The sequence below is a fragment of the Neovison vison genome, chromosome 5, assembly GCF_020171115.1.
Source record: "Neovison vison isolate M4711 chromosome 5, ASM_NN_V1, whole genome shotgun sequence".
Lineage (NCBI taxonomy): Eukaryota > Metazoa > Chordata > Mammalia > Carnivora > Mustelidae > Neogale > Neogale vison.
Window position 1 is genome coordinate 13,146,536 of NC_058095.1, and position 23,544 is coordinate 13,170,079.

Sequence of the window (23,544 nt, forward strand, 5' to 3'; positions counted from 1 at the left end):
CCCTCCCCGGGCACGGTGCTGGCTCCCGGCCACCGTGGCGCCGCTGACCCAGGTCACCGCACCTCCGCGAGCCTCGTTCCCCTGGCTGGGACTATGAAGTGCTGGAGACGGGCGTCCTGAGCTTCCGTCCGCAGGCAGGGAGGGGTCCGGCCGGGGAACTGAAGGCTGTGCTATTCCTATGTCCGGATCCGGATTTCAGGATTTCAATCGGGAGGAAAAATGGCTTACTGAATAATGAAAGCCTTACCATCACTCGGCAGCGGCTTCTTGGGGCACCCGAGGAAGTGCAGGCTTCTGAGCTCTGGCTGAGAAACGTGTGGGGGCAGACAGATGGCTGGCTCAGGCTCTCCCAGGTGTCGACCCCACCAGGGACTCAGGAGCCCACCCCTCCCATTTGTCGGTGTCTTCTCTGGGTGGGCCAACCTGTCTCCTGAGACATCAAGACGAGTTTACGGCAACGTATGCTGTCTTGAAAATGGGATCCAGGGGCGCCTGGGTGGCTCAGTGGGTTAAGCCTCTGCCTTTGGCTCAGGTCACGATCTCAGGGTCCTGGGATCGAGCCCCACATGGGACTCTCTGCTCAGTGGGGAACTTGCTTCCCCCTCTCTCTCTGCCTGCCTCTCTGCCTACTAGTGATCTCTCTCTCTCTCTCTCTGTTAAATAAATAAATATTTTTTTAAAAAAAAAAAGGTGGGATCCAGAAAGGCTTGTGGGTTTTTCCTTTTTCCCTTTTGTCCCTCCCTATTTACAAGGTGGCAGTTTTTACTCTGGTTTCAGAGTTGGTTAAAATGGAGATTGGGTGACAGCCGATCACCCTGGGTCCCCGGCCGGGCCGCCCAAGGATTCGCCTCTAGATCGGTCGTATTTATCATATTACAATCGGCTCATGCTTTCAGGATTTGTTGACTTAGGAGGGTTGATGACAAGCAGTGCGTCCGTTGGCATCTTGTGAACAGAAGCTGGGCTTGACCTGCCAATGCCTTCGGGCTTTGCGAGTAGAAATTCTGTGCCTTTTCTGGAAATTTTCACCCACTGGTGGGCAAGACAGTTGGAAGCGCAGAGCATCTTTCTTCCCATGTGGATGTGGAACTAGGGGGCCGGGAGGGAAGAGTGACCCACCCACCTCCATGTCCCCAGTCCCGTAGAACCTCCCTTTGGAGAAAGTTCATTGCAATCCAACTGATTGAGCAGACCAGAATAGGAGCTCAGGATTCAAAGGCAAGTGCAGAACCTGGTCGTCTGGCTCAGGGAGGAGACAGGGTGTAAATACAAGGCAGGAAGGTGCAGGGATAGGGGTGTGCGCCGAGCATTTTGTGACCCCAAAGCAGAAGGTGGAGGCGGGTCGAGGAAGGCTTCTTGGAAGGGGCAGCACCTGCCCTGAAGACTTTTGGAAGTCTTCATAAGGAGGATAGCTCCAGATGAGAGGGAAAGCCAGAACCAGAAGACGGCTCAGAAGAGCACACCTCGAGGGAGGGATGCCGCGTACGGCTCAGTGTTCCTGGAGGACGGGGCCAGGCAGGAGACCTGCGGTCAACAGGAACCAGCCCGTGATGGCCGGCATGCCCGGATTTGGTCCCACAAGAGGTAGGAAGTCACCGATGGTGCCGTGGCCAGCCCCGTGTCACCCGACCACTGCAGCAGGTGATTCTGAAGGAGGCAGTGACAAGAATACCAGTTAAGAGAAAGGCCACGCAAACCCAGGAGAGGGTGGGGGGTGTGGGTGGAGGGGAGTGACGGGCCTGGGGTATCGCGAAGGGGTCACGTTGCAAGATCGGCTGGTGGATGGGGGATGGGCAGGGAGACAAAGAAGGAGGAGACGGGACGCCTTCAGTGAAGACCCCCCAGAGGGTAAGGCAAAACCACAGCGGGAGGAGGTGGAGGGTAACCAGGAGTGGGAGGAGAATGTAGGTGTGAGCCATGCCATCCAGGTGGGGGTGTCAGAGAAGCTGTGGAGGAGGGAGTTCGCTCCGCAGACTGGCAAGAAACCAGGGCACCTGCCCGGGGTGTGCAGACAGGACTTGCAGGCAGAAGGGAAGTGGACAGCCCTGGCAGGTGGAGGCAGGAGGAGACCTGGAGAGAGTGAGAACCAGCGGAGGGAAATTAGGAGTGCCCCCCCCAACTGCCAGGCAGGCAGCTCTTTTTCAGTAGCAGGGATCGGCCCCCCAGTACCGCTGCCTGCCTCAGGCTCCATTTCCAAATCCGTTTCAACTGCGGGCGCTCCGCCCGTCCTTCTCCCTCACCTTTCGGCAGAGCCCTTCGGCACACATTTCCAAGGACACACGGTCATCCTCTTGGTGGGTCCACTTGGGTCCCCGGCCCGGGACATACAGAAGCTGGTGAGAGGGAGGTGCTCCTGAGATGGTCCAGGTAGCTCACGGAACATTCCGGCAGATGGGTAAGGATACCCCCACCCCCCCAGCCCTTGCACTGCCAGCAAGTGCCTGTGTAACCCCTGACGTATTTCAATAGCATCCGAGCTGGTAGTAGAGCTGAGTGTTTAGGCACCCAGGCTCTGAAGGATGCTTGCCTGGGTTCTAATTCCAGCTCTGCACTTAGGGTTTGGGCAGCCCTGGGCAAGTCACTTAACCCCTCTGGGCCTCAGTTTTCCCATCTGGAAAATGGGGTTGATGATAAACACAGAACCCACAAGAGCGGATCATAGGAGGACTCAGGGAGTTAAAACATAAATCGCTTAGGACGGGGGCGAGCCTCGGCACGTGTTAGCTGCTTCTGGTGGTGGTCCTTGTAGCAGTGGTGGTATCAGCGTGGGAGCGCCTGCTCCTGCCCCGAGTGGCTCCCTTCTGCAGGCTTTGGTCCTGCATCCCTCGCTCATCTCCGAGGACTGGCAAGAAACCAGGGCACCGCACCTGCACGCGATCAGGATAGAGGAGGCTGCAAATTCAGGCTGCCCAGCTGGGTGGGCTCCGGACAGCAGGCTTTGTTTAGATGAATTAGGGAGAGGACAGGCCCCTCCACCCCAACTGACTTACAGTGGGCCTGGGAAAGGATGGGGGTCCCAGATGTGGAAGCCCATGGAGATGATATGAAATCGGTGATGGGCAGACACTGATTGCCTTCCTAATTAGGTGACGAATGTGGCTCCTGGGGACGCGCTTCTTGCGGACCCCGCCTGGCCTCCTCCTGGGCTCCCTATGCGCAGAACCCTGTTGCATGCGGGGCCTCTCTTCTCCGGCTTTGTGTCTTCCACCAGCATTTCTCTTGCTTAATGGTGAGAAGCTGGGATATGGCTTCCCATTAACTTTTATCCTCCCCATAAACGGTCTGCTTGAGTCACAATGAGTTGTTCTGCTCCCTTCCTGGGGATTTCTCCGTCATAGCCAGCGACACTAGCTCACAGCCAGCTTGGAGCTGCCATGTCCCAGCCCACCAACGCCCTGCTCGTGGGCCCTGCTGTGCCTTGGAAGGAGGGAAGCTGGCTTTTATATTTTTCGCCCCCATGCAAGCGAAAGCCCCAGGCCGACCTCCCAATCTCCTGGAGGAAGCCGAGGCCTGTTGAGCTGAGCCCAGGAGTACAGGGCTTGGAGCCAGGAGGGCCAAGGTTGTAGGACGGCTGCTCTAGAGGGGCGTGAGCATGGCCTCTGGGGCCAGCTAGGGAGGACAAGTGAAGGCGAGGGGCAGGTCTCCCAGGTCCTGCGTCTGGGACCCGGGAAGGCCACTTGGAGAGGGTGTTGGTCTCTCTATGCCAGGTCTGTTTTCCAGAGGGGATGGATGATAAAGACGGGGGCAGAGATGAGCCTTGGGGAACCCTTCCTCTCTGCCCCAAGTTGGCAGATGACCTTGAGGGAGGCTCCTGTCCCAGAGCCTGGATTCCAGCTGACCTCCCTGCCTCCACTCTGCCCCCCACCCTAAAGAGGAACAGACTCCCTATAAAGCCATCTGATCACATCCAAGAGCGGGTTTAACACTTTCCCATGGTTCCCTGGAGCCCCGAGGCCCTGCGAGCTTCTCCCCACAACCCTCGACCTCCAGCCGCATGCATGCAAGGGCCTCCTTGTACCTCTGTGGATGGGCCTTGGTGGTGGAGTGTCCCTGGTCTGCGATGTCTGCCTTGTCTTCCTCCTTCTGGGCTCAGTGGCCGTGTTGGTTCCACGGGCCGCTTCCCTTCCCTCCAGCCCCCTTGGTGCCCACTCCAAGTTGAGAGAGGCTGCCTGCCTGCCCGCCGTAGCCCAGGACCCAGGCCAGTGCCTGGCATATGGCAGGTCGTGGGGACGCGGGTGATGACCTGAATCCAGGAGGCCCGGGTGGTGGTGACACCAGGCTGTGGGGCCCTGGGAGGGGGCATGGAACTGACATGCTGTCTGACTCCAAAGAGGAGTGGAAGGTCCAGGGACCAAAAATAGAAAAGCCCTTTCTGGAGAGCTGCCAGGCAGGACCATCGGGTGCTCTGTGGGCTGGGGACGAAGGGACAGGTCACCAGGGGTGGCTGGTCAGCCCAGGTGCCCTGAGTCCAATCTAAGCCCATGATTGGGGGCTCCTCACCGAGTCACCCAGAAGCACCAGGGTCCCAGCAGGTGAGAGAGAGTTTTAATTGGTGCTCTGGACCTCAGGTGCTGGCAGTGGTGAAAGGGATCTTTTTTTTTTTAATTTATATATTAATTTATTTGAGAAAGAGAGAGAGCAAGCATGCACAAGACTTGGGGGAGGGGCAGACGGAGAGGGAGAGACTATTCAGCAGACTCCACGCCTAGCATGGTGCCCGCTGCCCAGCATGACCCTGACGTCATGCCCTGAGTCCCAGTTAAGAGCTGGACGCCAGACCGAGGGAGGCACTCAGGCGTCCCAGGAAGAGGGATCTTAAAAGCTGGGTTTGCCTCTGGCTTCCGGCTGCCCAGGGGGAGCTCTTCCCTCCAGCACCCAGGGTGCTCTGAGAGGGAGTCTGGGCCCCACAGACCAGCCCATCCACGCCAACAGACCATGCCGGTGACCTGGCAGGTGTGCGCCCCCCAAGACGCCGGGTCTCCCTGCCTCCCATCTTTCCTCTCTCTCCCTTGTCCTGTTCTCAAATAGAAGAAGGAGGCAGAGAGGCACAGCGGTGAGAGTCCGGTGCCAGGGTCCGACAGGAACAGAATCCTGGCTCGGCTGCTGGGGGCTCGATTACCTCCGGCAGTTACTTGCCCTCCGAGAGTCTAGGTTTCCTCATCTGTAAAATGGGTTCCTAGGCGCTTTTCTGCTTCTGGGGTTACTTCAAGGCTTTCGTGAGGAAACGGGAGGAGCTTAGCACAGGGCTTTGCAGGAGGTCTGTGCTCGACCGCAGCCAGCCCTGATTAGTCCCTGGGCAATGAGGCTAAGGAAAGTGAAGTCCCAAGACTCGGGAAGGTTTTGCTCTCTTGAAAGCGGCAATATCACAACTATATAAAGACAAGGAAAAATCTGTGTCGGTCCCGATCCAGAACAAACCTGGCCTGCTCCCTTCTCCTAATAGGACCAGCTGTGTCTCTGACACTAGAACGGAGTTGATTATGAGAACAGCTTACCTGTCTTAAACACTCACAGTGTCCCGGGCACCGTGACATCTGAAGACGGCATTAACTTGTTTAACCTCCCAAACAGCCCCCTGAAGAGTCTCCCATGGATGGTCCCCTTTCACAGATGATAAAAAGTGAGGCACAGAGAGGTTGATGGGGACCCACAGTCACACAGCTGTGCGACAGAGCCGGGACAAAAACCCAAGCAGCATAATTTCGTAACCTCCCAGCCATGTGGTATCTGGCCACGAGATGATCAAGATCAGTGGGCATCACCTTGACTCAGAGGCCCTGCAGAGGGGGTGGAGGGGAGGAAAGTACTGTGATGGATTAGCAATGTCTGCTGTGGCCTTGAGACGAGAGGACTCAGCTCTGTGCCCGCCACCTACTCATCGTGAGTCTTGGCATCACGGACGTCCTAGCAGGAGCCCCTCTCATTGGGCTCTGTGCTCAGTGGGGAGTCTGCTTGGGATCTCTTCCTCTGCCCTTCCCCCAACTAGTGTGTGTGCCTGAGTGCATGAGCTCTCCCTCTCTCTCTCAAATCAATAAACCTTTAAATAAATAAATAACTCAAATAAATAAGTAATTCTTGGTGTAGGGGCTGCTCTGAACCTCGCACAGCCTGCCCCCACCAGTCGCCAGGAGCACTGAGTTCTGACAATTAAGATGCTCTCCAGACAGTGTCTCCTGGGAGACAGTCACCCCTGGTCGAGACCCCTTAACTGGAGCAGGCAGCGGGAGATGGGGGAGAAGAGCACTGAATTCAGAGTCAGGAGACCTGAGTTCTAGGCTTGCCTGGCGCCAACCAGCCCATCACCATGGAAACGGCCCCGGCTTCAGGTTCTTAATGTGTAACGTGAATGGGATCAAAGGGATGGTCCCAAGACTCCCTTCTAGAAGTTTATGATTCCACACTGTGATTCTCCTTCCCTCGCCCAGGCCCTTCAATTAAAACTCTCGGGTTATTGGAGCATAACTTTCCGGAGATCTGCAGAGGCAAACCAGCAGAGAAGCCCGGAATCTGCCGAGAGCTGTTTCACCCTCTCGGAGCTCTGGATTTGCTCCTCACGAAAAGAAAGAAAGAGGGAGAGAGAGACAAAGAACAAAAACCAGAACCTCGAAACGGAGATTTCATCCAAGCAGCGGTTCCCAAGCAGATACAAGTAGAAAAAAACCACCATCACTGAACCCCCATTTCCCTGCGTTAGGAGGAAAAAGGAGCTATTGGTTGGGGACGTCTCCCCGGCTCTGTTCAATTATGAATCTCGGCAGGAAGCCTGGAAAAATCCCGGCCCACCTAGTACCGAAGTGTTGGAGTGAGGCTGGCGCTGGGAGTTCTTGAAGGACTCACCGAGGGACGTGAGGGATTTGGGATGGCGAGGAGGCCAGGCTCCCATCTCTTGCCCAAGGGCCGGGGTGCGTGGGCAGGAGCAGGGCCGTGAGGATGGGCCCTGGGGCAGGCGGCGGCCAGAGCCATCTCTGAGGTCCTCACAGCAGGCTTATGGGGGAGGAGACTTGGTCCAAGGACCTGGTTTACTAGCCGCCAGCAGGTAGGAAGGACTTTTATATTGGGATGGAGGAGAAGCCACCATTTATGGGGAAACTTCTCCATGCTGGCCTCAAGGGGTGTCATTACCTTATTCCTCATGGAATAAGGGGGCGCATGGGTATCCCCTCTTTATAGATGAAGAAGCAGAGACATACATAATTGTATAATTATTATGGTGTATAATTAACGGACTGGCCGGATGAGGGCTTTTCCCAGGGGACTGAGACCTTGAGAGACAAAGTTCGCAGGACACACGGCTTCCACCCGGCAGCACAGGGACAGATGTTCAGCGTTCCTGTCTGCAGACGCAACATCCCTCCTGTGCCACAGGCTCTCTGGTCGCCCCGGAGCCTACGCTCATCTTTGTCTCTTGTCAAAGCGTCGTACACGTGTCCTGAGGAAATGACATAGGGGCCGGGCTTCGGAGCCCGCCCAGACTGGGTGGGAATCTCTTTCCCCTGGCGCACAGAAACCAGCTTCTTCCGGCTGGATCCCAGAAGAGGACTTTTTCGGATGTGGAGGGTCCCAGGGATTGAGGAAGGTTGGCAGCAGAAGTTTGGCAGAACACCCCGTTCGTGAGCTCCCCAGTGTCCCTTGGCCCCTAGGTCCCCTCTGCTTCTGATCCAAAATCCAAACCCCCAAGAGAGCTTCTGGCTGGTCCAGCTGTGCGTCCAGGATTCCTGGCTGGGGCAGGGTCATCCAAAGTGGCCACCGGCGAGAAATCCACGTGAGGGACCCATTCCCAGAGAAAGGGGTTCCGCACGGGTACACTCCAGAGGTACCTTAGATCCTCGGATGGGCTTAGCACCAGGTACACGGCCTCTCCCCATCTTCCGCTCCTCTGGGCAAGCCCACGAGCCTTAGAATCCGGTCCTGGAAAGCTGTCTCAGTTTACCAGAGCAACTTCGCTCCCGGGTTCATAGAGACAGAGTTTGAGGGCAGAAATAGAGTTCTCTCTGGGAATCCCACTACCTGGGGGTTGGGGCTTGAACCAGAACCCCAGCAGACACTGAGCTGGAGTCTAGCCCCCTTGGAAACAGGTGCCGTCCTCCTTCGGTGGCTGATGACAAGAGTGACCTGTCACAGATGCTCCGCTAGGGCTCTCCCAGTCAAGAGAGACATCCTTTTGCACCTACCCAGTAGCTCACCTGCACTGCTAGAGGGAGGAGGCGTCTTGGAGCTGGAGCCCCATGCTGCCAGCCGCCGTCTGGTTATGCAGACAAGACCAGAGGGAGGAGGCCTGGGGTCCAAGTTGCCGTGGAATCCATTCTTCTCTGTTGGCACCCGTCACTCCTCAACGTGGCTCCCTCCTTGTGAATGACGGTGGGCGGGCGTGAGCCAGGCTGAGTCCTGGGTCCCCCGCTGGCCTCCCCGCCCCGCGCTCCTGGCAGCGGCCACACTGAGCGGCCGTGGTCGTCTGGCAGCTGCAGGAAGCTGTGACTCTGGACCAGGGTGTCAGTGCGTCCCCTCCTCACAAGGCGCTTCTGTGAGAGGGGAGCAATGAAGGGAGCTTGTTAATCCTGGGGGAGCGGATCCTGCCATCTCCTGGGCAGCTGGGTTCCTCCGGGATGAAAACAAGACCCCCAAGGGACCCCCCCAGGCAGGGCCACAGCCCTAACAGGTCAACCGACACCCGGCCGGGCTGGGAATAGAATCGTAGCCATGCGGAGCCTCGGGGGTCGAGGGCTCCCTGCATTAGTCATGAGGAGACCGTTCCATTCCAGTCGCACAAAATCTCACGGCGGCACCTCGGAGCCAATGCATGACATCCAGTCCCCTTGTAGGGTGACGCAGGCATGCCCGTGACAGCAGCCCACAGACCTTTCTCAGCCTCTGTTCCTCCTCGCCAGGCATGCTTTCTTCCAAAACGCACTCCCTGGAGCGGTCCCAAACACCCCACCCAGCCCTTCTCGCTCGTTCTTGGAGACTCCGCGAACCCCGTACTTCCCTCAAGGCACGTGTCACTGGCTCACTTGCTTTAAGGTGATGGGGATATGTTCATGTCCCCAAATGGGCTGCAGGTTCCTGCCAGCAGGACCAATGTCTTTGGGCTCCCACAGGGCCTGGCATCTACCAATGAATACTGAAGTAAAAGAAAGGATGAGTGTGGGGCGTCTGGGTGGCTCCGTCCGTGAAGCGTCCGACTCTTGGTCTGGGCTCTGGTCACAATCACAGGGTCATAAGATCGAGCCCCGCATCAGGCTCCCCACTTGGCATGGAGTCTGCTTGGGATTCTCTCTCCCTCTGGCTTCCCCCTCTTCTATAAAATAAATAAATAAATTTTTTAAAAAGGAAGGAAGGAAGGGTAAAGGTCAAAGGGATGAACCCCCCCAAATCCTCGAGGCACCTCAGTGACTAACCTAGGGCTACGCAGAGAAGGGAAGAGCACATATGAAACACGTCCCAGCCACTGGTGGCCAGTGACGCCCAAGGAGGCCGCACAGGCTCTGAATCCCCATGGAGAGGACATGGAGGGCTCTGGTCTGGTCTGAAGGCATCTCCAAGAAACTATATATTCACCCTCACAACATCCTCAGGATTTATACTCTTCTCAAAGTGCTCCAACCAACGTGGGGCTCATTGGGCCTCCCTTTGGCTCTGAAAGATCGTAAAAATATTTCTCCATTTTCCAGACGAGGAGAAGCTTTCCTGACTTCCGCTCAGCAACCCAGGTCAGGTCCTCCATGAAGTGCTCTCTGAAACTCCGGCCTCCTCCTTCAGACCTCTCCCCTCAGCCGTAATTGACTCTGTAACTGGAAAGCTCCGGAATGGCAGAGGCCACATCTGCCTTGTTCTCTTCTTGTATCATTATTACTGGAACAGAGACACACTAAAACGTGTAATGTGTTCAACTTCCTAGAAGTGGATTGATGGCTCATGGAACATTTCAAAGTGGATAGCCCTCTTCATGGGCAGCTTTCCCTCATAGTTGGATCCAGGGACTTTGGTCCTTTCTGTCACGTGGGTCCCTGTGCCATGGAGTTGGAGGGGCGCACCCATTTCTCCAGAGCGTTGTCCAGAAAGAGCACACATCACCTCCACTCACACTCCATTCACCACCTCCGTCACTGTGCCTCATCTAACAGCAAACATGGCGGCCCTGCGTCTCAGTAAGGAAGGGACTCGAGTGGTTAGCACCATCCCCGAGCTTTCCAGTTAACATTTCTCTATGGCAGCCCAGAGAGTAGTTCCCCAACTGCCTGCCTCACTGCTGCTGGAGAGAAACGAGCTTGGAAGAGGACACCAGAGTGTGCCAAGTGGGAAATCACAGTTACTGGGAAGTTTCTCTGGAGATAGGCGTAGAGGGGGAGGAATCATGAGGAGAACCCTGAGGGGGGATTACGGGAGCAGAAGCTGGAGAGGTGGGAGACGTGTGGAGACTTTGGGGTCCAGGCCTGGACACCTGGCCACGTGTCCCTCACCCTATGTTATGAGCCCCCCCTCCTCAGACTGTCATGTTGAAGTCGTAACCCCAGTACCTCAGAATGTGACCTTATTTGGAGCTTGGGTCTTTACAGAGATAATCAAGTTAAAATGAGGTGCTTAGGGCAACCTCAAACTGTAGGACCGCCGCTGTCCTCGTGCAAAAGGGAAATGTGGAGACGGACACACACACACAGAGGGAAAACACTGTGTGAGGCAGAAGGCAGAAATCAAGGCAAGGCCTCAGAGGCCGCGGGAAGCCAAGATTTCGGGCAAACGGCCACCGCTACGGGAGTGGATTCCCCTCAAAGCCCTCGGAGGAACCAGCCCTGCCCTCCCCTATCTTGGCCTCTGGCCTCCAGCAGTGAGAAACCGAGAAATTCTGTGGGCCTGGCCACGCAGTGTGGGATACTTCGTGACAGCAACCCCGGAAAGGAGTACAGGCTGCCTGTCCGTGCTGAAACCATCTTGCCCAGGTCCCTTCCAGCCTCGCCTCTAGTCCCTCATCTGCAAACACGTCGAAGGACAGGACACAGGGTCTCCCCACACAAAGGGCCCCTCTCACACAGCCCTGTGCTGCCTTTCTTGTCCCTACACCCCTCATGACCCTCACCCCACACACCTCCCGCCGGGGCCTTCCAACCTCAAGTCACCCCCTGTGAAGACTGTGCAGTAAAGCCCCATCTCCCCGCTTACCCCGTGAGACCCCCACACCCGGCCCAACCTCTTCAAACCCCTCTGCTACTCTCCACCCATACCGCGCTCCGTGGTTCCAGAACACACGGCGGGCCGACCTGTGCCCTTTCGCCCCCTCGACCCCTGCCCTTTGCTTGTGCTGCCCACCCATGTACGCATCGGCGCCCCTCCAAGTCCTAGCCTCAGCCAAGCTCTGCCCTCAAGCTCTCCCTCCCCCATTACCGCTGTCTTGAATGGGACCCTGGATGGCCCTGCCTCCAGCTCGAGCACCCCACCTTCTGCCGAAAAGCTCATCCAGCCACGCCCCTCGGCCACTGCCCCTTTGCCCAAGAGTCCCGGAAAACAAGTTTTCCCGCCACTAAAGAGTGTCAGGGACCCAAGGTCTGCGTCACGTTCCAACCAATCAGAACTCCTTGTAGCTCTGAGATTGCCCCGCGTCCTTCTGCCTCCAAAGTGAGGGAGATAAAGGCCTGGCTGCTGAAGCCGGGTGGCCTGGTTCGGATCCTGGCTAGGACACTTAGTAGCAAATGAAATTTGTTGTCCTATCTAGCTCAGAGACTTAGTAGGAAGGTGAAGTGAGCGAATAAGTGACAGGTGCTCCCCAGAGAGCCTGGCACATAGTAGGTGCTAAGTAAATCCTTGCTGGTCTTCTTGCCACAAGGATAATATTCGTCCCCACCTCCCCGCCCCCCATTAGCCTGGCCAAAGCCTGGCTGCCTCTTCGTTCTCCACTTCCCCCACAAGTCCTGGGTCCTTTCTAGAAAGGTCTATATCCTCCTGGAAATGTACAGCCCTCCAGACCTCCAAGCTGCTCACGCTCTTCCCACAGGAAGTCAGGGTTAGGGTTGGGGACCAGCTGTCAGATACGCAGCTCTGGAAAGACCCTGCAGGGGAAGCAGTCCTGGTGGGTCATCGGCGCCGGGACCGGGAGACACAGGCTCCCTCTGAGCTCCTCCCACATGTCCCATGCCACTTGGCCCTTGGACCAGGGCCGGGACCAGCATGTGATGGCCCAACTCTCAAAGCACAGTCCAGCCACCTGTCCTTAATCTGGACTCGTTAGGAGACAGCATCCCAGATTATTGTCCATGGAGGAAAATAAGTGCTGTTCAACTAGTTTCCAACGCATAAGCTGATTTAGACGGGTCTGCTGGGATGTGCTGGCCCACGGGTGGGACTCACCGTCACCTCCTCGTCAGCAGCTGGGCCTCCTCTGGGCTTTTCCAGTCCTCAGATTGGCTGGGGATGGTGAGGAGGGCTGGGGCTGGGGCTGATCTACTGTCGTGGGTTCGAGCAGCTTCTGCAGAGGCGTCGGTTCCCAGATCTGGGCTGTTTCCCTGAGCCCCACCCCCGCCCCGGACCTCAGCTTTGAGCTCAGCCTGAACTTCAGGATGAGAACCTACCATCTAAGACACCTCTGATGCCTTCCCCTGCCTCCCGGCCCCCGATCACCCCCCGGGATGATACTCACGGTGATTTCTCTGAGTGTCTCGTGTTGTGGGTGCCCCCAGCCGAGAGCTCGCTCCGTGAGGGCGAGGACGGGGCCTCACTCAGACCCGAAGCTCCAGCACCTGGGCCACGCTTGGCACATGAGAGTGAAAATCCTGTTGGGGGATGACCGAGGCAGGAAAAACCCAGCTCAGCACCTCCTTCCACTGGGCCCTTTGCACTCTATGCTCACACTCATCCTGTCCTCGAGCCAAAGGGGCGCTGCTGTGTCCGGCCGCCTTCTCTGAGCCTCCAGCCATCCCCGCTCACCCACAACTGCCTTTTCCAAGGCCTGGACATGACTTTGCCTCTGGCTTCAATGTCAGGAGACCGTTTCCTGGAGGCTAACCCGGTGCTCTTGGCAGCTATGAGGTTGCACATCCTGACCCGTCCTGGGGAGGAGGACCAGCAGCCCATGAGAAGCCCCTCACGTTTGCCGAGGGGTCTCGAGAACATCACGCCAGGGAGGAACACGCGATGAGAAGTCAAGAAGATGGATTCCAGGCGCTGCCGCTCTGCCGCATGCACTCCGGGCGTTTCCCGAGCCTCTGCTTTAAAATGGAGCAAAGGAGACTTTGCAGCTAAGGGAGAACGCCCAGGCTTTCCTAATTGGACCTCTGCAGTGCAGCCTGGGGAGCAGACCTTCCAGTGTCTCTTAGCTCCTTTCTTCCATCTTCAAGAGAGTGTTTTGCAAAGATGAAATGAGCCGGTGCATGGCACATGCTCAGCACATCACCTTTTTCACCATAGCCTGAGCCCGGGGCTTGGAGGCAGGGGGTGTTTCTTGGGAGGCGGTCCAAGGGGATGGGCATGGTGATGGGGAGGGCAGGGGCGCCGGTGAGAGCAAAACCCAGATTAGAGGGAAAGCAAGCCAGTGCCGGGGGCATCCCTGAGTTGACCAACACTAGACTCGGTCCTCTTGGAACCTGCCCCCAGAAGCAGGCAGCATGGACCCCCAGGATGGGGGATGGGCATTTTAGCCACCAGCAACCCTCATCCTCCTACACAAAGGTTACGAGGTGGGGAGGGGGAAGGATTGTCATCATCCCTCCATGTCAGTCTTCCAGCTCCATGCATGGGCGTGAAGTCCAGCTCCCCACCCCACCCCACCCCCACAACCTACCCAGCACCCTGGGAGAAAAGCCAGAAATGATGAGTGCGGCCGAATCGAGGTGTCTGCAGGTGACCCGTACGTGGAGCTGGCTGCTGCATGGACGAAGGGCTGGAGTGAGAAGCCAGAAGAGAAGTATTGGGGGGGGGGTGGTTAACAGGTGTCTGTACCCAGTGGGTGTGATGGCTGCTGCCAGTGTTTGTGAGGCTCGAGGAAGTCATACTTACAGAAATGCTTTGCACGGGGCGGAGGAGTACGGAATGATCCCCTTCGGTGTGGTCACCCTTCACCAGTCTTTTACTCCAGGATTCCCCCGTGACCACAGAGCTCCGAAGTGGCCCGTTGCGGAGCTTGTGTCGGACGCTGGCCTTCTAGAAAGGACATGTCCAGTGACCGTCTCCTCCCGGTTTGCACTGAAAATCCTACATCCCCATAATCAACCCCACCACGTCATGGGGGCTGCATCCCCTGGTTGCCTGGTGGGGGGGCATCACCGGGATGATCAGCACAGTGTGGGGGGGGCGGTGCTGGGGACGCTCCCCCAGGAGAGGCTTCAATGCCTCCCACATAGTCCCACCACCCGCGGTCCACACCGAACTCACTCGTGGTCACATCTGATCGGATCTGTGGTCATTCCGGAAGGAACCTCCCGTCATCACTAAGAATCAAAGATTCTGTTTCTTTTCTTTCTTTCCGTAACCCCTACCGGTTCATGTTTTGGCACTGTAGGAAATTCAGGGGAAAAAAAAAAATGTAAAAAAGAAAACTTTAATTCGCTCATAACTCTATCACCCAGAGATAAAACACTGCACCTTTCAAGGATATTTCTTTCCAAATGTTTCCTATGCCTTTAGAAAGTGCTTTAACAAAAGTGGTCTAGATGTCTGTAGATGAATGACTGTGTTAACCTGGGCACACAATTTTATCTTTTCTTTTTTTTTAAAGATTTTATTTATTTATTTGACGAGACCGAGCGCACACAAGCAGAGGGAGCAGCAGGCAGAGGGAGACGCAGACTCGCCGCTGAGCAGGGAGCTTGAACTCCTATTTTTTCTACACAAAACAGTTCTAGAATCTTTGAGCAGGAGAGGCTCCCTCTGGCCCAGTTCCTGAGTTTTGTAGATGAAGAAATAACTCTTCTGGGGCCATGTGACAATGTAGTTTCCTGACCCCAGGAAGGAGAGGATCCCCAGGAATGTTTCAGTGCTCCTGCAATGTGGCCTGGCCAGGATCTCATCATTTACCACCCGACATTTACCTGGCCAGGATCTCGTCATTTACCTCCCACTTAATAGATAACTTGGCGAATAATCTGTTCATGAAGAGAGAGCACATGTGAAGTGGATTGGAAATGGTCTTCTCTTACCTCTTGTATCAGCCATTCATTTTCTCCCTATTGGATGCACTGGGCCAACACTAACAAAATTAAACTTGACAGGAATAAATGCGAAGGCCCTAGGAATAAACATCCCATTCAACAAAAACAAGTTGGGGGTGGGGGAGGTGTTTCAGTTCTTGAGAAAAACTTCTGAGAGCCCGAGTTGACACCAGGTCCCATTAACAGAAGCATAGAGTCCAAAGGAGAGGAGGGGACAGCTCTGGTGTGCTCTGAAACATTGGGTTTGGTGGTGGGAGCCGAGAGATGGAAGCTGCCCCAAAGAAGGGAGCTAGGCTGGAGATGTCTCTTGGAACCATCAATAAAGAAATGACTGAAGGAACTGAAGATGTCTGACCTAGAGGTCACATTCATTTAAGGGAAATACGCAAATCCTTGACTCTAGGGGAAGGGAGCAGTCTCTTTCACTCTCCATACACCAATGACAAGTGGCGCCTTCTTCTCCACAGCCCTCCTTATCCTTTGCCTCACCTGCAAATCCTGGGCAGCTGGAAAAGTAGCTTTGACTTCCAACCTGTCAGACACATTCAGTGATTCGAAGGTCCGAACATGGCAAAGGGATTCTTTCATTCCTAGAGCTTGTGAGTAGCACCAGTGGAGGGAGGCAGGAACTTCAGGAAGTTCAACGTTAAAACTGCTTAAAAATGGATTGCCTTGGGGAGGTGATGAGGTCCCCATGGCCGGCAGGTACCAAAAAGCAAGAGAATCAGGAGAGGATCTGGGACCCCGATGGGGACTGGCCAAGTTGCTTTGGAAGCCTGGGCCTGAGAGACCACAGGAGTTTCATTCCAGCACAATTAACAAGGAGGTGTCCAGGGAACCTGACTTCTTAGTTTTGCCCTCGGGCTCCCACAGCTGACTGAGGAGCAGGAAGATGGAACACGACCTTGAGCAGGGCGCCTTCACCTTTCTGTAGGGAGGCACGCTGCATTTTCTCCCACACAGCACAACACCTGTATGAGCCTCCTAGAGCCAGCGTGACGAATTGTCACAAAGTGGGTGGCTGGGAACAACAGAAATGTCTTGTCTCCCAGTGGTGCAGGCCGGAAGTCTAAAAGCAAGGTGTCAGCAGGGCCGTGGCCCCTCTGAGACATTGGGAGGATCTTTCCTTGCCTCTCCCTAGCTTTTGGTGGTGGCGGATAATCCTTGGCATCCCTCGGTGTACAGACATGTCACTCCAGGATCTGTCTCTTTCTCCCCATGACCTTCTCCCTTGTATGTATCTCTTTCCACAGTCCCCCCTCTTTTTTTAATAAGGACACTGGTCCCCAAATTTAGGGCCCACCCGAATTCAGGGTGACCTCATCTTAACTTGCTTAGGTCTTTAAGACCCTATTTCTTTTTATTTGTTTTTAAGATTTTATTTATTTATTTGACAGACAGACATCACAAGCAGGCAGAGAGGCAGGCAGAGAGAGAGAGAGGAGGAAGCAGGCTCCCCGCTGAGCAGAGAGCCCGATGTGGGGATCGATCCCAGGACCCTGAGATCATGACCTGAGCCGAAGGCAGAGGCTTTAACCCACTGAGCCACCCAAGTATCCTATTTCTAAACAGAGTCACATTCACAGGTACCAGGGGTTAGGACTTTAGTCCATCTTTCAGGGGGACATAATTCAACCCTCAACAATGCCCATCCCTTCTGTCTGTGGATAAGGGCTCAAAGTGGAAGGAGGGAAGGAAGGAAGAAAGGAAAGAGAAAGGAGTCAATGCACAATGCACGTGTGGATTCAACGTCCCTCGGAGCGTAATAGGACATGGTAGGATTCCCAGTGTGTGCACATGGCCCCAAGAAAGGGATTCTGTGGGCCAACTGAAATGACAAAACATGACTGTGAGTGGCTATGCAACCACGAAAAAGAATGGCTTTTAAAAACCGTCGCTACGGGGCGCCTGGGTGGCTCAGTGGGTTAAAGCCTCTGCCTTCAGCTCAGGTCATGATCTCAGGGTCCTGGTATCAAGCCCCGCATTGGGCTCTTTGCTCAGCAGGGAGCCTGCTTCCTCCCTCTCTCTGCCTGCCTCTCTGCCTGCTTGTGATGTCTGTCTGTCAAATAAATAAATTTTAAAATCTTAAAAAAAAAAGTTGATACATTGGACAGTGTGAGTTCTATGTACAGATTCTATCAAATATTAATTCTCTCTCCTAAATCTAGAGTTGAGGGCAGCAAGACGTACTACAGGAGCATTTGGAGCAAAGATATCCGTATGCAAGCTAACAGGTCAAAACCCGAGTGTTGTTTTCAGGTTGAATATATAAATATATTTCTTTCCTCGTTTCTACCAAGGGCATGTTTTCCTTTCACGCTGTCAGTGCCGGAGCGAGCTTCCTGGCCTAGATGCTAGGGTTTCTGGCTAGGATTTCCAGCAACTGTTGGATTCGTATCAACTTGTTATTTTTTATGAAAAATAGACAAAAGTTTTTTCTAGAAGTTAAAATCTATAGGTACTGGCCTGGAAGGATGTTTGTACATATGTTAAATGAGAAATGCAGGTTATGGATAGATGCATAAAGCATAATTCCACCCAAAAAATAGGCATCTTCAGGGCACCTGGGTGGCTCAGTAAGTTAAAGCCTCTGCCTTCAGCTCAGGTCGTAATCTCAGGGTCCTGGGATCGAGCCCCACATCAGGCTCTCTGCTCAGCGGGGAGCCTGCTTCCCCCCTTGCTCTCTCTCTCTCTGCATGTTTCTCTTCCTACTTGTGATCTCTCTGTGAAATAAGTAAATAAAATCTTTTTTTAAAAAATAGGAGGGGGACCTGGGTGGCTCAGTGGGTTAAGCCTCTGCCTTTGGCTCAGGGTCCTGGGATCGAGCCCCACGTCAGGCTCTCTGCTCCACAAGGAACCTGCTTCCTCCTCTCTCTCTGCCTCTCTGCCTACTTGTGATCTCTGTCTGTCAAGAAAATAAAATAAAATTAAAAAAAAAATAGGCATCTTCGAAATCACTTTTAGGAGTCCCTAATAAAACTAACCTATCATGTGACTCAGCAGTCATACTCCTGGGCATTTATCCCAGAGAAATGAAAACTTAGGCTCACCTAAGAACTCGCCTGTGAACATTTGCGGCAACATTATTAAAATAGCAGGACGTCACAGCTGTAATCGCTTTGAACAGTCAGATGTCCCAAACCTTGTTACCTCCATACCGTGGCATAGCGCTGGCCAATAAAAAGAAAGTGTTTATACACATATTTATACACAAAGTGTTTATCCACAATGTGGATGAACCTTAAGAGAACAATGCTGGGAGAAAAGAACCAAAGGATGTTCTTGAAATGACAATTCTGTGCAAATGAACAGCTTGGCAGGTGCTGTGGGTCAAGGAGACGCCGGGAAGGCAGAAGGAAGGTGGTGCTGGAAACGTTCTCTCTGGCTTGCTCGCTCTCTCCCTCCCTCTCTCTCTCTCTCTCTCGACTGTGGCCATGTCAGGATTTTGGTTGTGAGACTACGATTTTGCAAGATGTGACCGTTGAGGGAGACTGGGCGGAGGGTACATGTATTATTATCTCTCACAACTGCCCGCAAATCTACCATTACCTCCAAGCAAAAAGTTCAATTAAAAAAAACAATGGGGGGAGGTTGGGGTACCAGGTGGTGGGTATTATAGAGGGCACGGCTTGCATGGAGCACTGGGTATGGTGAAAAAATAATGAATACTGTTTTTCTGAAAATAAATAAATTGGAAAAAATAAAAAAAGAAAAAGAAAAAAGGAAAAAAAAAAAAAAACAATGGGGGAAACTCGCGTAGGTGGACACGTGCCGGGGCACACAGAGAGGAAGACGTGGGGACACACACCTCGTTGGCCTCTAGAAAACGAGTCTGAAGAGACATTATTTACTTTTTCGTTGTCAACCTCTGACTATTGGACTTGTTTCCAACAAGCACATGTGATTTGGTGATTTGGTTGAGGCCCATAAAATGACCCAAACAAGGTGAGTGGGGAGAGGGAAAAATGGTAGAGGGTTTGGCCCTCCTCGCCCATCTGGAAAACACCCTGTGTTTCCACAAACACCCCTGCTCTGGGCTCCCAGAGCCCGGCCTGAGGGGAAGGTGTGGGTGGTCCCCTCCAGCCTCCGTGGGACCCGTGGGTGCCCACCCTTGTGCTCTCTCCTCTCACTCACGACCTCTCGTGCTTCTCCACCGACCCAGGGGCTCAGGGAGGGGTCAGGACCCGCGGAGTAAAGGGTGGAAGGTTTCTGGGGCCCGCGGCAGCGAGCCTTTCCCGAGCCATCGCCGGGACCCAGGAACATCTGAGGGCCGTTCAAGTGTTGCCCTTCGTGATTCTTCTGACTTCCCTAGCAGACAAAGCGTGAAGTTGTTCCCATTCTACAGATGAGGACGTGGAGTCCTTCTTGCTTGGCCCGGCACAGCGGACACTGTCAACCCCTGTCCCACTCAGGGCATGACCTCTGAGACCCACAGTCTGTCCTCCTACCGCTCCCTGACCAAATCCGGCCCACCTACCAGTGGGTCCTCGAGGGCCCAGGGCCTTCGGGAAGCGGGGGTCCTCCCCCAGCTCCCCGGCTTTCTGGAAGCAGCAGCTAAGGCAGAGGGGACAGCGTGGGGGGGCCGCCGGCGAGCCGGCTAATTGGGGGACAGGTGGAAGGGCAGCGGGCCCCGAGCGCGTCAGGGGCGGCTCTTGATTGGAAGCACCGAGAGACGGATGCTGGGCTGGCGCACGCCCTGCTTCTGACTCTGCCTCCGACTGAGAGGTCAGGCTGGGCTGTGCGAGGCCCGCGGGATGCTTGGCAGCAGCTGCAAAACAAGAACTGGCCTCGGGGTGGAAATGGCCCCAGCCCCAACCAAGCGGCGCTGTCAAGACGAGCTCCTTGCCGAAGCAGGGAGGCCGAGCTGGGCATGAGGGGCTGGGCTGGCAGGGCAGGGCAGGGCAGGGCCTGACACCCTGGGGGCCCCGCTCTCCACCCGTGTCCACTTCTGTGCTGGCCGTTCCCAGACTACAGGGGAGCAGGGGCCAGGAGAGCAGGGCAGAAGCTTCTGGAAGGAAGGCCTGACCTCTCCTTCTGCAGTTACCCTGGGTGTCCTGTCTCCCCCTCTGCGGAGGCCCCCTCTTGGAGCCGGGAAGGGAAAGCAGGCAGGAGGTGGTCTCGGCCTTTCTGGAATGTTCTCCAGCTCCGTGTTATCTTCCCGCCATCACACTGAGTGAGGGGATCGGAATCACGCGGCTCACTGCAGATTCGGAGTGTACGTTAGGAGGGATTTATGAGTGTTTAGGAGAGAGGAAAGACATAGACATCTCAGGGCAAGATTTCATCCCGACTCATCGGACCCTGAGCTAGACCCAGACCCAGACCCAGACCCAGACCTTGCCCCACTATGGCCCAGCCCCTCCCCCACAGGGGTCCTACAGAGTCCAGCCACGGAACTTCCCACCACTTGCTGGGCTCAGACCGCAGCCCTTGCTTTTCTCGGCTTCCTCCTCCACCCGGAACGACCCCTCTCACGGTTCCCAGGGGCAAATTCTTTATCATTTTTCGGGATGGCTCTGCAGTCACCTTGGACCAGACGGGCCAGGGGATCCGGTGGATCGAACGTCCTGCTTGCCCTGAGCAGCTCAGCTCTTGTCCCCGCATAGTCATTGATGGTGGGCCTTTCACACTTGCAGGTGCCCAGACGTGGACCATGACCGAGAGGGTCCCGTCCCGGGCGCTCGTCCCTCTGCGTGGTCCTTCTGTGTGTGTGCCCGCTCCCGCACAGACCAGGGATGCCAGAGCGGGCCTCTCTCCTCTCTCCATGCCCCGGGCCTGCCCAGAGCCTGGCAGACACGCCGTATACGAGGCTGGAGGGAGCGGCGGCGTGAACCCGTGCCCCATGCAACATTTACCATGATCTTTCCCTCTTGCTCTCCCCAGGGATCTATAAAGGCCACTGCTTCCGGATCAATCACTTCCCAGAGGACAATGATTATGACCACGACAGCTCCGAGTATCTCCTTCGTAAGTGTCCGGAATCTTTCGCTTCCTTGGTGTGTGTAGGGAGAGGGGAGTGCTACGGGCGGAAAGCCTGGCCCCGTGCGCGTAAAGAGGGTACATCCTCCGAAGGCTCTTTCTCTCCCTTTCTGAATCAGAATTCTTAGTCCGGAGGATGGACTTTGGTCCGACACTGCCGTGATGGGCTGAGTCTCCCAGTGGGCTTCCTTGGTGGGTAGGCCCACATCTGGGGAGACTGAGGCCGGTAATGGTGTGGGCGTCCCCCTCCCCAGGGCGGCTGGTCATGACTAGTTCCAGAGTCACCAATTGCTGCTGCTGGGCCCGGGGCAAGGAGGTTAGACAAAGGCTTGCCCATGCCAAGCATCCCGGGGCGGGGGTGGGGGGGGATGATAGCCTAAATACATTGCACTGCCAGCCTTGGGCCTGCCCACCCCCGCCCCACACACCCAGCATTCTATTCTGGAAAATTCAGAGGAAGCGGCACCCTCAGGCTGCTTGGGGGAGAAGGCAAGGAGGGGTGGCTGAGCCGGCTCTGATGTCCACGCTCACGACACCAGCTGGGGGAGCCCCCGCCTATGCCCAGGCCCTGTGGCCGGGTTGGTCCCCTGATGGGAAGTCACAGCATATGTTGGACAAGGACAAACCCCGTTCCACACCCTAAAGCTGGATCTCCCCGCCGGGCCTATGAATACCTCCCTGGGAGGAAGGATGAGGCTGCAGCCAGGGAAGGGCCCAGAAATGGAAGAAATGCCCGCTTTGAAGCCACTTTCCCTTTCCCATTAGCTAAGACACACACAGAGCGGCTCACAGCAGCATCCCCCTCGGGGGCCGGGGCCCGGCTTCAGTTATGGAGAATCGATACCAGCGTCCTCTGAGAGAGCTCAGTCTACTCTGCACCTGCTTATGGATCGTTTTTGGTTTTTGTTTTTCCTAAGAGAAAGGATTTGGGTTCTGAGTCATCCGGTGAAACAGTCCAGCGTGCGGTTCCCATGGGGTCTGGGGAAGTGCTGGGCGGCTCTGGCCGGGCCCAGAACCTGAAAAAATTGGGGGCTAGATCTGCCTCCCAACCTCCCTCTGTCACCTTCTCTTCTTCCTCTTGCCGGTCCTTTCTTTCTGCTTTTGGGGGGAAAACGCGGAAGCAAGCAAATGATAGTCCACAGGGCCGCCGCAAATGGCTGTGCAGCTGACGCACTGCTCAAGGAATGCCACGTACATCGACTGTAGCATAAATGACACCCTTCGAGTTGTACAGTGCGTGGCCTGCACAGCCATCCAGGGCGACCCCTGGTGCTCAGCCCGGTGGGGATGGCTCAACTGGAAATCAAGCCCGACTCAGAACCTGCCATTCTCTGCCCTACTTAGGACACTCAGGCGGTTCTTAAGGCTCTGAGAGCAGATTTGCCCCCACTGGGGGTGTGAGGAGTGAGGCCTGGAGAAACAAAGCATCCCCTCTCCTGTTTCCCGCTTGAGCTTACTTGAGGTTATGGCCGTTGGCGCTGGCTCTTCTCTTTACTTCCCTGCCCCTGTCTCCTCTCCTGCAATCTCTTTGGACCCAGAGACCAGACAATGTAGCTGCTTGAGGTCCCAGCAGGAAGCAGACTGGTTTGCTCTGATGGGGTGGAGGAAGGAGAGCTGGTGAGGGACTGTTTACAAAGGGGTGGGCGGGGTTAAAGGAAACTGGCGGGGATGGTGAGACCACCAGCATAGCAGCTAGGGGAAGCCCTTCCCCTCCTGGGCAGAGCAGGTGAGGAAAGCAGGTATGGGAGCTAGGAAGGGGGACGCTTGAAGACAGGGCTGCCTGGCAGGAGTTGTGGCTTTTAGGAAGGAAGGCAGCCACCTCGTCGCAGTCCGCAGGAAAGAAGCTAAGGGGGGAACACTCCCCTGCACTCTCCTCCCAAAGCCAGAGGCAAGGGAGCCCGCATATTCCGTGCATGGCTTGTGCTTCCCAGGGCCCAGGGCAGGATGCCAAAGGTTGGAACAAGGATGTGAAGGGGTAGATCAGGAATGTGCTGCCCACTCTCCCGTCCAGCTTCAGGCTCCTGCAGTCCTCATACTCGGCCAGGGTACCTGAGGTTGGGGGTCGAAAGGACTAGGAGGGGCCTAGCAGTGATTTTCCCAGATTGATGGTGATGGAACGTCAACAAAAGCTCATTTGGGAAGGAAAAGCGTTCCTCAGGTGTACACGGTGCAGGGAGCAGCGGGTTCATTAACAAGCCCAGAGATGCCCAAGGACAAGAAGAAGTGATGGCTTTGGGCCGGCAGCTCTAGCTGCTGCTGGAACTGGGGCGGAGGGCGGACCTAAGGTGTTTTTCCTCCTTGTTGGAAACAGGCTGCGGAAACAAGGAAGCGGCCTTGAAACAAGGTTCAGAGTGCAGGTACCTGGGAGCTTCAGCCAGAGGAAGGAGGCAACCCCTGGGGACAAGCCAAGGTTATGGTCACTGTGACCATCCCC

At 55.5% G+C, this 23,544-nt stretch overlaps 1 protein-coding gene across 1 annotated transcript in view; it reads left to right on the forward strand.

The window, feature by feature from the left end:
• Window positions 1–23,544, forward strand: part of CACNG4 (calcium voltage-gated channel auxiliary subunit gamma 4) — a 58,265-nt gene that overhangs the window by 26,649 nt on the left and 8,072 nt on the right. The window contains exon 2 of the mRNA XM_044250210.1: window positions 21,015–21,098. Within this exon, the coding sequence (XP_044106145.1) occupies window positions 21,015–21,098 (84 nt within the window). The remainder of the gene's footprint in view (window positions 1–21,014; window positions 21,099–23,544) is intronic.